General features: G+C 43.5%; 1 protein-coding gene across 1 annotated transcript; it reads left to right on the top strand.

Annotated features, from left to right (window-relative positions):
* The first annotated feature begins 11,710 nt into the window (after window positions 1-11,710).
* Window positions 11,711-12,976, top strand: LOC131306905 (uncharacterized). Its single transcript, XM_058333334.1, has 2 exons — window positions 11,711-12,385; window positions 12,467-12,976. Exons 1-2 carry the CDS (start codon window positions 11,711-11,713, stop codon window positions 12,974-12,976), a joined length of 1,185 nt encoding a protein of 394 aa, XP_058189317.1.
* Window positions 12,977-14,444: the final 1,468 nt, after the last annotated feature.

The following is a 14,444-nucleotide window of genomic DNA, read 5'->3' as shown; positions in this document are numbered from 1 at the left end:
ATTGCTTGGTTTGGTCCTGTGTGAGTACTGGTCATTCCAGAACTCAAAAGGGGATAAAAATCGAGTCGTTGAGACAGGATGATTCACGCGTGCGTGTGTACGTGATATTGGCGCGCACAGGTTGTCTTGCTGAACGTAGATCATTGCATGCAAGGTGGCCTCTGTTCATGCCAATTTCCCCTAGTGCATTGTTTTGGCCATTTCAGTAGTATCTTGATTTTTATCTCATTTATTGCTTGTCATGTCATCCATCCATGCTTTCAATCACATCTTGCAAACTGTTACAGTTTTAAATCCCATTTAAACTGTTTCCCCATCCTAATTGACTAAAAATTTGATTAATATAGAAGAATCTCGAAACTTTTCACAAAATGCCTAAGTAGAGATCGATCTCCGAATTGGGTGAGAGGGGTGCCTTAAAACCCTTCCCCTCTCATAACCTGGATCCCGAACCCAGATATGGTTATGATGAACTAGTGCTTTCACTTTTTCAAATCAAATAGCGTATAAAGTGTTTCAAGTTCGGTTCCTTGGGTGTTGGACCTTCTAATCTAAGAGGCAACTTTGAATTGAACGCTTGTCCTGCTAACACTCCCTCGATCCCGGGGCCCTACTTTAGAAAACAGAATTTCTAAGGGCATGTTGCCCACAGTGGCGACTCTGCTGGGGATATAATCGAACCAATATTGATCTACACTTAGAGTTTAAAGACACTTGCGAACAATCCTTCAAAAGTCTGTCAAAACGGTGAGTTTCGTGCTTCTGAAGAAATGAGTGGTGATTTAACAAGACCTTTGTGTCTGGCCAATCCAATCTGGGACTTTTTCGATTGTTCACTTATGTTATTTTATCTAAAGATGGATTAAATAAAGTGAGCCTAATTTGAAAAAGTCATTTTGCGATTCTTCTTCTTTCAATCAAATTCTTAGCATCTCTCATTTGCATCAATGTGGGATAGCCTCGTTGGAGCGTTTTAGCAATCTGGCACGATTTACCGGACCCTGGGGACCCCGAATGCCCAACAACCTTCAACGATAATAAGTCATTCTACCGTTTGATTGTTGCTCTGCGATTACGCGGGCAACATGAGGTATATCTTGGCTTTAGTCCGAGGAACCTGTTACGAACCAAAACCAAGCCTTTGCATATACAAAGCACTAGCACTCTCCCAACTAGAACAGGTACCTATAGGGTAAAATCTACTTGCATCTAACCCCTATATACTGTCTACGTGTTACTGTTTTTCCTATCGTATGCACTGTACATTCATACCATTCTGCGTAGGGGCATGTTTAGGGCGGCTTCTAGCTTCTCTCTTTCGAGTCTATCTTAGGCTTATTAGGACGCTGTTATAGCCCGATGAAGAGTCGTGCATCTCAATGGTGCACGTTATCAATTTTCAAAGTCCTTAGATCAACGAGATTTTGGAAAATCAAATCTTTCTAAACCCTTGTCTACCCAATTGAGGCTTCAAACAGAAAACAAGGAACAACAAAGTGTATGTCGTGATGCTTACACCATTTAGGTAACAAGTGCCTCAACACTTACACCGCCCTGCTAACAACATTATGCCACTCATGCCACTTTGGTTCCAGTATCACGTCATTTACACCGAGTTGTTTCGAGTCCAAAGTTGAAACTTCATGAATGGAGTAGTCGAAGGTTTAGGCTATTTTAACATCCTTTTGTATCATTCGATTCTATCAAAGGACACAGTATCGAAAAGATTTCTGAAGAATCTAGTAGCGTCCGAACTTCATGAGACAGACTTGTCTTTAGCTGTAGAGTCTAGGAGGACACCGACGACGATGAGCGCATTTGTACTTCATTCTTTTAGTTAGAATAAGATGCTGCAGGACCCATATTGTGCCTTCTCTTACTTTGCTGCAAGTTCGAAACCATTGCACCGTTAAGGAAAGCACCGAAGCAGGGCAGACCCGCTTGGGAACGTCTGCATCAGAATCTGATTCAACGTCTTGTCAGGCTCGAATCCCAGTCAGTCACAACGGAAGCTTCTCCGGGTTCGCTGTTGGTTGCTTTACAGTCAAGTTATCCGTCAAACTTACAAGAGGCAACACCACCAGCTTCCCATATCCGTCTCCAACTACTTCATCAGGCTCCTTTGAAAAACCTGCAATGACAGATCAGCCGCTCAATCTCAAAACCATGCTCACAAACCTCCAAAACAATATCATTGCTATGCAACAGAAGGCCACTCAGACTGATGCTTCCATCACCCGTTTGAATGATCTCATTAACACTCGTCTTCCACCAGTGCTCAAAGAGGAGGACGAGGACGAGGACGATGAGGATGTTTATGCAGAACCCATCTTTGTCGAGGATCCAAATCATCCAAATTATGTGGGCTGTCTCATTGTTCAGCCTATCTCTAGAGAGGCTCGTGTACCTAGTCCAAATCCAAACTCTGCTGCTGTTAAGGCTGGTCAAAATCCTGACATAGCTACTCTTATGGCCAAGATGGCTAAGTTGGAAGAAACTGTCTCAAAATTCGAGAAGATCAGCGCAGGGGGAATATACCTGGATCGTTTCTGCCTATACCCTAATGCTAGGCTTCTTGATAGATTTAAGATGCTTGATGTGGTTGAGTTCGACAGAAGTGGAGATCCCAGGACTCATCTCTTTGTCTATCACGCTGCCATGAAACTACTGGGAGTAGGAGGTATTCCCGAATAGGTCCAAATAGGGTCTAAACAAGTGGTATGTGAGACCACGTAATAAATAAAATGAGATGAACCACCGTGGAAGGCGGTGATCAGCGACATGGACCAGTGACATGTGAAGTCATTGGTCCAAGCAATTGATAGGGATCAGAGACATGTGAAGTTCCTGGTCTAGATGGCCTGTTCGGCAATGAGGTGGTCGAACAAGGAAAGAATTCTTGAAAAAGCAGCCTCAAAGTACTTAAGCGAAAGGAATGCTCTAGAAGGTTCCAGAATAGTGGTACCCCGTAAGGAATAAGATCCCGAGAATGTAGGATCTAGCAAAGATACTTAACGGGAATGGGATGTTCGGCTAGTCATGGAAAGGAGTCCTAAAAGGACTAAAGCAATAAATAGATAATGGAATGAGAATCCAGAGGATCCTGGGTTTCCTATACGTGATAGGAAACCTAAGGCAACAAGGATGCTTAGGCAGCAATCATACATATGCCTATATAAACAAGGTTAACCTAGAGGTAAAAGGTACGCAATACGTTACATTAATATGATACTTCCTATTGATATTTAGGATTTTCTGCTAGTACGTGATACTAATTTAGGCATTTGCCACGAGAGGCAAAGGTGCGCTCACCCCTTTTTTGTTTTGCAGATTAGGGTTCTGACGACGAACTAGGGTTCCGGTGAGGAGGAACTAGTAGCCGTTACATTCTTGTGTTGTTCAAAGCACCCTTCGTTTTTGTCCAGCTATAGTTTCTGTCATTTGACATCTCTAAGAGGAAGACTTGGGAAGACATTGGGGCTGCGTTTATTTCGCAGTACAACTATAATTCCCAGCTCAAGATGACTGCTTGGGAGTTGGAGTCCACCAAAATGGAGGCTAAGGAATCCTTTGCGGATTTCGTCAAAAGGTGGAAAGCCAAAGCCGCTCTAATGAGTGAGCGCCCGAGTGAGAAGGATCAGCTTCTCATCATCTCCCGTAACCTCTAGCCTGATTATGCCAAGTATCTGGTGATTGTTCAGGCTCCGCCAACTTTGAGACCTTATTCGAATCTGGCTTGGCCATCGAGGATGCACTGCAAAGTGGAATTCTACCAAGGGGGAGTCTTCTAATCCTTTGAAATCAAAGCCTTGGGCCTACTCTGGGAACACCAATGCACTCTTTGGTGGTAATAACAATGCCAATGCAGCATCAACCGGCGCCAACACCTCATTTTCCAACACTGCTAACCACATTGCAGACATCAACCAGGTGCAAACGCTGCAGAACAACCGGCCTCGCACTCAGCCCCGCAGCTTCTCCGCTTTTGAGGCACCACTGTCCTCCATCATGGAGAAGTTGATCAAATTAGGGCACCTCAAACCCCTCAATCCAACTCCCCTACCCAAAAATCCACCATTCAATTTCAAACCTAACCTTTACTGCGTTTACCACTAAGGGGCTGGTCATCTCACTGACTCTTGCTTTGGTCTCCGCCATGCGATTCAAGACCTTATTGACGAGGGCACGCTTGAAGCTCCGCCTCCACCCTCACAAAAGCCAAACATCATCTCCAGCTCCATGCCTAACCACAAAGCTATCCCGTATATCAGCCAGATATCCCTCAGCTCCACTCATATCAACCCCAACTCCATTATATTTAACCCCACCAACCATATAACCCCAGTCGACCAACCCCAGCAACCCCAGAACGTCTGTAGAGGGGTTTGACTACGTTCAATGTGGTCATCAGTGATCTCCACAATGATCATATTCCCTCTGTGCAGCTCAACTCTGCCTCCACTATTCGTAACCCATACTTCAATGTAACTGACCCTAAACCCTCTCCAAGTCTATTGAGCCAGTTTAGATCTGCTATGCCTACTTCACCCGCGACCGAATTAGACATGCAAGCTGTAGGTTGGGCAATAGCTGACAACCAGGACTATGCCACTCCTATAATCAATGAGTGGTTTGAACTCAAGCTAGACGGTTTCCCGCAAAACCCAAAGTATGTCCCATTCGATCACGCCTGGAATGAGGAGTGGTTGGCCAGGTATCATCAGGCGATGCTTGATCCCTTGGATGGTATTGTAACGACCCTGAATTTTGGTCAGTAAAAATTTCGTTAAATATTTGAATTTTATTTGAAATTACTTATTTTCTTTTATGTGGCTATATGATTGCTTATTAATTTCCATCGTAGTTAGATTTTTTTTGGTCATTGGTTAAACTCTCGACTAGAAACCCTACTTGGCCAATCGAATTAGATTCTAACCGACTACTTGGAGGAACCGAGCAACTAACTTACTTAGTTACAAGTTGAACCTTTTGAACGTTTTGGACCTTTTGAACCTTTGTCATTATCCATTAGTCCATAGTGGTTAGGGTAATTTTTGTCCATTGGACAATAAGCCTTTCATTTTTATATTTTGTTTAAAGTACATGTAGTCTTTTCAAAATCTTATTTAAGAACAAAAGTACTTGTACTTCTATTATCCTTTGGTCTTTACCCGCTAGGAAAATTATTATCCATTGGGTAATAGCCCAAATCTTTCTACCAAGTACAAGGTTGCATTTTAATAATCAAGAATTGGATTCCCATATACTTTTATGCATTAAACTATTGGGGTATATCTAAACCCTAGATTTTCAAAGTACTTTATTTATTAAACTAGTACTTGTACTCTTTTATAAACTAATGGGGAGAATCCTACCCTTTTTATTTAATTGGGGTACTTGGTACCACACCTATATTTAATATAGGGCTTTTGTCACATGCTTTAAAAGGACAACCTTTGATTATTTTAATATAAAAGTTTCCTTTTACCTTTTGTCCATTGGATAATAAAAGTTAGGGAATTTATTGTCCATTGGGTAATAGAGTTATTCTTTCAACAAGTACATGGGTTTATTAAAATAATATTTTCTTAAACCCAATGTGATGAAAATACACATTATTTTATTATTAAAGTACTTAGTAGCCTTAGTAGCCTTTAAGGCTTAATATTCTCCTAAGTACTTTTTTATTATTTTGTATTGGGGTTTTGTACCCAATTGGATTAATTTATTGAGGAGTTGATCTTCCTAGAGTACATTAGTACACTAGTTTATTTATTTAAAGGGACAAGTGCCTTATTAAATTTCTTTATTGGGTATTTGATTTTTGTGAATCTTTGTACTTTGTACTTTCTTATTCTTTCTAGTTATATATATATATATATATATATACATTGTGTATATGTGTGTACCTTTGCAAGAGAGAGAGAGAGAGGAGAGAGAGGCCGAGAGAGGGAGAGAGGCCGAGAGAGAGGGAGAGGAGAGAGGGAGCCGAGAGAGAGAGATAGGAGAGAGAGAGGGAGAGATTTTGTTGTACTTGCTTGACCTTCCATATCTTCCTCATCCTTTCAAGTCCATGGGTGAATCTTTCCCCTAACCAAACTTAACTCCCCATTTGTACCTCCATGCTTTGTTTAAAACCAAATCTTGTACCATTGTCTCCAAATCTTCCAACAAATCTCCCATAGTCCAATCCAAGGACTAATCTTAGCCATGCAAGCCTACCAAGAAGCCTAAGATCTTAGTTGATTACATAGCCTTACACCTAGGATATGATTGGACAAGGCATGGCTTGACATGTGAGGTGATTTGATGACTTAATGGAGCAAATCCATGGAAGATATAGAGAGAGAGAGAGAGGGCCGGCCATAGAGAGAGAGGAAGAGCCAAGATTTTGCCTATAAATAGGACCCCATTCCAAGCATTGAACTCACACCTTCTCATTGCTCCAACTTCTCTCTAGAAAAATCTTGTTCTTTCTTTGTTCTTTCTTTTGTTCTTCATGTTCTTGAGTTCTTAAAGAAACTCAACCTAAGCCGCCACTAAGCCGCCACTCGACCACCCTTCGATCCATAAAGTAGAGTAGTGTTAGTCAAGTAGAACTTTCGAGAGAAACCTTTCTCTTTTGAAGCTACCGGAGACCATCGTAGGAAGTTACTCCGTCCGACCACCGACGTACTTTCCTTAGCCGACTAACCTTCCGTAGCCGACTACCGCCTAGAAGAACTGTAAGGAAATCCTTACTTACTCCCTATTTATTTTACTTACTCAAGTATAAAGTAGGTTATCTTTATTTACGTACTTATCGTTTGATTAGAAGTATTCGTATTTTGATCTTTAAGATAGTTATGAGTATGCGTATATGAGTTGCTTGTATTACTTGTGGTATGTGATAAAGCATAAGTGATTTCACTCCAAAGACGTCCGTACATGTGGCGTTGTGCTTTGAATAAAGCATAAGTGATACACTCCAAAGGCGTCCGTACATGTGGCGTTATGCTATAAGTAGTAATTGAGCGTGATGAGTAATATAGAATTGGTTGATCTTGTTAGGATGATTCTTGCTTACGTTTGTCCTACCGCGGAGTCTTTGCATGTAACGAGACACGAGAATCGAGAAAGTAGGAACATGACACCTAGGGTGTGGTTAAAGAAAGGAAATATTTTTCGAGGAAGAAAATATTTTGAAACTACATAATGACCGGTTTTGGGTGGCATTATGTGAGTTGTGTGCGTGTGTAAAAGAAACATTTGAAAAGGTTTTGAATTTTCGAAAACCGCAATGTGGCCGGATGTGGTAGCCCATTGTGTGGTGTGTGTTGAAAAACCCAATGAGAACCCGGAGCGACGGAATCATTGTGGGGATACTCGGGAACCCGGAGCGGCGGAACCGAGGTTTTTAGATTTCGAAAACCCCCAATTGGGAACCCGGAACGGCGGAACCATTGTGGGAGACTCGGGAACCCGGAGCGGCGGAACCGAGGGTTTTGAATTGTGTGCGTTCCCATGGGAACCCGGAGCGACGGAACCATGGTGAGGTATAGCTTGGTTATCCGCGGTACAGAGCCAATGCAAATATTTTTGTGTGCCAATGGGAACCCGGCGCGGCGGAACTATTGTGAGGATACTTGGGAACCCGGCGCAGCGGAACCAAGGTTGGGTGTGTAGCTTGGTTATCTGCGGTACGGAGCCAATGCAAATGATTTTAAAAGGTTGGGTAGCTTGGTTATCCGCGGTACGGAGCCAATGCAAATTATTTTTGAAAGGTTGTTTTGTAAATGAAATTGTTGACACAGTCTACGATGAGTCGCGTAGGAGAAACCCGAAAATCTTGGACACCAACGATAGATGATTAATGAATGTGGATGTGTCATTGATAAACTGTGTATATACTTATCATGTGGAAATTGATGTTGTATTATAGCTTTGTTTGTAAGTTATGGGTTAGCGGGTATGGGATTACTCTGCTAAGCTTTGTAGCTCACGGTGTTGCCTTTTGGTGGCCTTGACATATTATATGGGTGGCGACGCCGGTATAATGTGTCAGATTTTGTAGATGATCAGGGTAAGCAGTTCACCGTGGAGGCTTTTGGAGCTAGCAAGAATGGAAGAGCTGAGGAGCTATAATTAGGAACCGTAGAACCCCCTTCTTTTTTGTAAATATTGAACTCTTGTAGGAGTTTTGTTGTAATAAGAGCCAAACTCCATTTGATGTTATCAATAAAATGTCCTTTTTAACGTACCCAAAATTCGGGGCGTTACATAAAGAGCCAGACTCAGTTTATTTTCAATAAAATTGTCTTGTTAACGTACCCAAAAATTCAGGGCGTAACAGGTATCTCCTTATACATGCTCTACCTGCAGCCTGAACCTATAGCCCCTGAAGTGGAGTACTATTGGGACCCTGAGCCAACTTGGCAGGTTGCAATGGATTTGAACCCTGATCTCCTCCAAGGCTATTGTACGCAGGATTATCTGGCACATTATACTGAGGAGGATCTTGTGCAAGAGTTCCCCCGTGTTATGGGTGATTGCACCTCCACCTTCAATTCAATTGTCAACTTGGTGTCTGATACCGAATACGACCCCTCTTCCTACATTATTGATGAGGGACTCCCACGTCCCGATGCTCCTTACCCTGAGGATGGGAATTGCAGTATCATGGTTATAGATCTGGTTCAACCTACTGATCTTTGGGGAATCGACGAGATAGTCGACGTTACGGTTGGAGCTGAAGTTTGGGCCGTTAATCGTTCTTTGTTGGACAGCGGACTCTGGGATATTCCTGTTGTTGCAAATCTTGGCCCGGTCGTAGAAGAACCGACAGTCAAGGATCTTAGCTTTTGAGACTCGCACCTGATGCAAGATTTGGCTAGTGATTTGGGCTTAGATGGGGAAGTGCCTATAGCAGCTCCGGTCAGTGATAAAGGGAAACGCAAACTGGGACAGGTTCCTGCCGATCTCTTGGATGTGAACGAAGACCCTCAAGTGGTCCCTATCTCTGGGAACGTTCACAACGTTACGAGGAGTGGACAAAGTTTTCAGCCTTCTTATCTGTAGGCCGGAAGCTCGTCCAACCCTTCTAACCAAAGGAACGAACCTTCTGCAAGGAATGCACCACTTGAGGCATCAACTAGCCCTTCGGATGCAGATTTGATTCAGAAGTAGCTTGAGCAAATTCCTACTCCTATCTTGATCTAAGGTCTGATATGCTCTTCTTGCGAGCATTGTCAGAAGCTGTGCCACACTCTCTCTCGCCTAGAAGTGCTTGCTGATGTCACTCCTGAGGCCATGATATCTCTTATTTTACCTCATACTTTGAAGCATACAGTCATCTTCACTAACAAGGACTTGCCAGTCGAAGGTTTTGTTCATAACCGCCCTTTACACATCATTGTCAAATGCTCAGAACTTTGGGTTCGAACTGTCCTTATCGACAACGGCTCAGCGATCAACGTCTGCCCTCTTAGGGTAGCTTATCATTTAGGACTTACAAAGAAGGACCTCGTGCCTTCCAACTTGGCCGTCAAGGCATACGATAGCACTTGCCGTGTTGTCGAAGGAACTCTCATGCTCAAGCTTGATGTCGAGGGTTTCGAAATGGAAGTGGAATTCCATGTTGCGCACATCCCCGCCACATTCAACCTGCTGCTGAGCAGGCCTTGGCTCCATAGGTCGGACTTCCATCCGGCACACTTACTATCTGTGGGGACTCCAGTATTTGTCTGCTCAAGGATGATGGCTCTCCTATTTTGGGGATCAATCATGGCAAAGAAGACGTCGATCTTGGAGGTTTCTCTTTCGACACATCTGGCTAAGTACTTGCCATTAACGTGGACGGTGACTTCATTATAAGCTCTGCTACTTTGGACATTATGAAGAGGATGTCATACATGCCTGGCTTGGGACTGGGAATCAACCAGCAAGGGATCCCTGAGTTCCCTATCTTTCCTTCCAGCGATGGCCATTTTGGTTTGGGGTATGTTGCTCCTACTAAAGATGCCAAAACGTGGAAAGGTACGAGAAAACCTCGAACCCTTTATGGTGATCCAGTAGCTACTTTGTGCGTGAAAGAGGAAATGCTGCTTACACTAGACAGGCCGAACCTTTTGTGGATTCCGAGACTGGGGAGCTGCTACCTGGTTTTGAGGTTTTCGCTGCCAACGCCTAGTCAAACAGTGATGAAGAACCAGCAAAGGTAGAATTCAAGAGGAAGCTTGGTCAGGTTAAGGTGAAGACTGACTGGCTAGGATCATTTGATCAAGGGAGCTTGGAGATGCTGTTCCAGGAATTCTCCCGAGTGGGTTTTGCTAAAGAAGCTAAAAAGGCCGAAGTGCTCATGGTCGGGCCCGACGCCCACAAGGATATCCCACATCTCTTATCATGGAAGCCAAGGGTAGCCTTAAAAATTGCATTTTCAAACCGCGCTTAACTTGCATTGACGACACATCTGAGTTTGAGTCTAACACAACTATTGAGTCGTCTGAGTCTATGTCTAGCTCTGAGTCGGAGTTTGTGCCTCTTGGCCCTCCACGTCATAGCTTTTACTTCAAGTTTGATTCTGTTGTACTTAGCAACCCTGAAGGGTTTTGTGAAATGAAAGAATCTGCTTCTGACTACTTTGATGACTTATATATAAACTGTGTCGACCCCGACGATGAAGGGATAGATTTTGATGGGAATATTCCCAAGGAAATCCGTGCCCTCATTGAGAGGGAAGATGAAAGGCATGTTGGAGCCATTAAAAGAAGTAGTTTCTATAAACTTGAAAGATGAGGGCGATCCCCGAATGGTTCAAGTGGGCTCCATTTTATCCCTAGAGGAGTATTGTGGTTTGAAAGAGCTACTCACGAAATTCAGTGATATCTTCGCATGGTCTCATCAAGACATGCCCGATATTGATCCCGAGATAGTGGAGCATCGGATTCCCCTGCTGCCGGATGCTAAACCTGTGAAACAGAAGCTGAGGCAAATGAGGCCGAATTGGGTGCAGAAGATCAAGGACGAGGTCACCAAGCAGATTGACGCTGATTTTCTAATGGTTTCTTAATATCCCACTTGGGTGGCCAACATCGTACCTGTTCCTAAGAAGAATGGACAAATCCGAGTATGTGTCAATTTCAGGGACTTGAACAAAGCAAGCCCCAAAGATGATTTTCCCTTGCCTCATATTGATGTGCTTGTTGATAATACGACGGGACATGCTATGCTCTCGTTCATGGATGAATTCTCATGTTACAATCAGATTCTTATGGCACATGAGGATCGTGAGAAAACGACTTTCGTCACCGAGTGAGGGACTTACTGTTATTTGGTCACGCCATTTGGGTTGAAGAATGCCGGTCCTACTTATCAGCAGGCTACCACAATCATCTTGCATGATATGATCCACAAAGAAGTTGAGGTCTACGTGGATGACATGATTGCCAAGTCAAAAACTCGAGAAGGCCCCACTCTTATGCTTATGAAGTTCTTCGAGCGACTACGTAAGTATCAGATGTGCCTCAATCCATAGAAATGCACATTCGGAGTCACAACGGGCAAAATGCTTGGATTCATGATCACCTCTAGAGGAAAAGAGGTCGACCCATCAAAGATCAATGCAGTTTTTGAGATGAAGCCACCAAAGTCTGAAAAGGGAGTGCGGAACTTTTTAGGGAAGGTGTAGTTCATCAGCAGATTCATCACCAAGTTGACTTTAACTTGCGAGTCGATGTTTCATCTACTCAAGAAATATGTTCCTTTCACATGGATAGATAAGTGTCAGGCTGCTTTCCTTTCCATTCAGAAGTACTTACAGAATCCACCGGTTTTGATGCCACCTGTACCTGGGAAGCCTTTGATTCTCTATCCGTCTGTAACCTTGTCTTCCATGGGATGTTTGCTAGCTCAAGAAGGGGACAAAGGAGTTGAGAAAGCTATCTATTACCAGAGCAAGAAAATGGTCGGATGTGAAGAGCGCTACACTTCTTTGGAAAAGACATGTTGGGCTCTTGTATGGGCCTCCAAAAAGCTGAGGCACTACATGTTGGCTTATCCAGTGAACCTGATTTCTCGAATGGATCCTCTCAAGTATCTATTTGAGAAACCTATGCTCACTAGTAAACTAGTGCGCTGGTTGCTTTTACTGGCGGAGTTCGATCTTGAGTACGTTACAAGGAAATCAGTCAAAGGGCGTGCAGTTGCTAAATTCCTAGCTGATCACCCTGTTGATGGACTAAAGGACTCTAATTTTGTGTTTCCGGATGAGGGGGTGCTAATAGTTGTTGAAGACATTTGGACACTCTACTTTGATGGGGCAGCCAACCAAAAAGGATTTGGGATCGGGGTGTTGCTGATTACGCTTGATGACTCTCATATTTCACTTTCGTTCAAACTCAATTTCAATGTCACAAACAACCAAGCTGAGTATGAGGCCTATATCGTTGGCATGGAAGCTACACTTACACTTGGTGTCAAAAAGCTCAAGGTCATTGGGGATTCTAATCTTGTGGTCTCTCAAGCCAACGGGGACTGGAAAGTCCGTGAGGAGAAGCTGAAACCTTATCATCAAGATTTGGAAGAGCTGATTCCTCATTTCAACAAAGTGACCTTCACTCAGATTCCTCGGTTGAAGAACCAGTTTGCCGATGCTTTGGCAACCTTGGCCTCCATAGTCGAGCTTCCACTAGGTGTCAAACTGCGACCTATCTTGATTGAACAGAGGGACTTTACTGCTTATCAGTATGTCAACGCCATCGATGATGTTGATGACGGCCTACCCTGGTATCATGACATATGGAACTTTGTTGAGAGTGGGATGTATCTGGCTGAGGCCACTAAGAAGGATCAAACTGCGTTGCGAAGGTTGGCTGCCCAGTATATCATCTGTGGAGGAAAGTTGTACAGGAGGTCTCACTGTGGAATGCACAAGCTTTGTGTCAACAACACAGAGGCGACAAGGAGAAAATTCATGAAGGAGTCTGCAGTCCTCACTTGAGCATTGTCATGCTTGCTAGGAAGATCCTACGACAAGGTTACTATTGGTCTAACATGGAATCACAGTGTGTGGATTATGTGCGCCACTGTCACAAGTGCCAAATTCATGCCAATTTAATGCATATTCCTCAGTCAAATTTGTTGGGCTGACTTCATCTTGGCCTTTCTTTGTGTGGGGGATCGATGTCATCGGCATGATCAGACCTTCTGCTTCAAATGGTCACAGGTTCATTCTAGTGGCGATAGATTACTTTACCAAGTGGGTGGAAGCTGAATCCTACAAAACCTTGACTGTGGTTCAAGTCGCTCATTTTATCAGAAAGAACATTATTTATCAATATGGTGTCCCACCGGCACTTGTGTCAGATAATGAGACTCACTTCAAAGGTAGGGTTTTGGAACTCTTTGAGGAATTCAAGATTCAAATACATCATTCAACAATCTATCGCCTTCAAACAAATGGAGCCATTGAAGCAGCGAACAAGAATGTCGAGATAATCATCAAGAAGTCTATCGAGTCTGCCAGGGACTGGCACGAGCAACTACCTCTAGAGCTTTGGGGGTATTGAACGTCAATTCGGACCTCAACTGGGGCAACTCCCTTCTCCCTAGTTTACGGGATGGAAGCGGTACTCCCCATTGAGAGCTCGAGGTACCGTCATTGAGGGTCATGGCAGAATGTGGACTCACGGAATCAGAATGGCTTAGCGGGAGATTCGTTGAGCTCATGCTTTTTGATGAGAGGAGGCTCCGTGCCTTGTATCATGTTCAGAGGTATCAGTGAAGAATCACCCATGCTTTCAATAAGAAAGTAAAGTTCGGGGACTTGGTTGAGGGGGATATGGTTACAAAGGAAATCTAGGCACCTGTGTTCAATCCTCATGGCAAGTTCCGACCAAAGCGTTTCGGGCCTTACATCATCAAGACCATCCTGTTTGGAGGAGCTGCTCAGCTCATAAACCTTGACGGCAATGAATTCGCCGCTCTGGTCAACTTGGATCAACTCAAACGTTACTATCCTTGAGAGAAGCTTGTTGGGCCGAAAACCACAAGGTTGGGCTGTTCCAAGAAAATTTTAGAGCAAGGCTGCTAGACCGAAAACCTAAGGAGGCAGTCTAGACAAAAATAAATAGGCAATAATAAAAAACTCACTAGACCAAAAATCTGAAAGGGCGGTACTAAGCAAAACTTAGAGCGTAAAAGGAGAGGTAAAATACACGAGCGAACCTTAACCTGAACTATGTGTGACCTGATTCCTTGAAAAGGGATACGTAGACAATCTCTTTGTGAGATTCGGTCACAATCAATCAACTTGATCCATGGTTTGCCGTTTTGGGGTGTATCTCGGTGTTCAAAGTAAGTTGGTGTTCAACATTTGAATCAAAAGGGAGAAACCCTTCATCTTTCGATTTTTATTACAAAACTACTACTTTTATTACACAGCTGAGCAAAGTTTTAAAATAGTTAAG

This window comes from Rhododendron vialii, chromosome 11a (genome assembly GCF_030253575.1).
Source record: "Rhododendron vialii isolate Sample 1 chromosome 11a, ASM3025357v1".
Lineage (NCBI taxonomy): Eukaryota > Viridiplantae > Streptophyta > Magnoliopsida > Ericales > Ericaceae > Rhododendron > Rhododendron vialii.
Note: the sequence above shows the minus strand (reverse complement) of the source record. Positions and strands in the feature narration are given on the sequence as shown.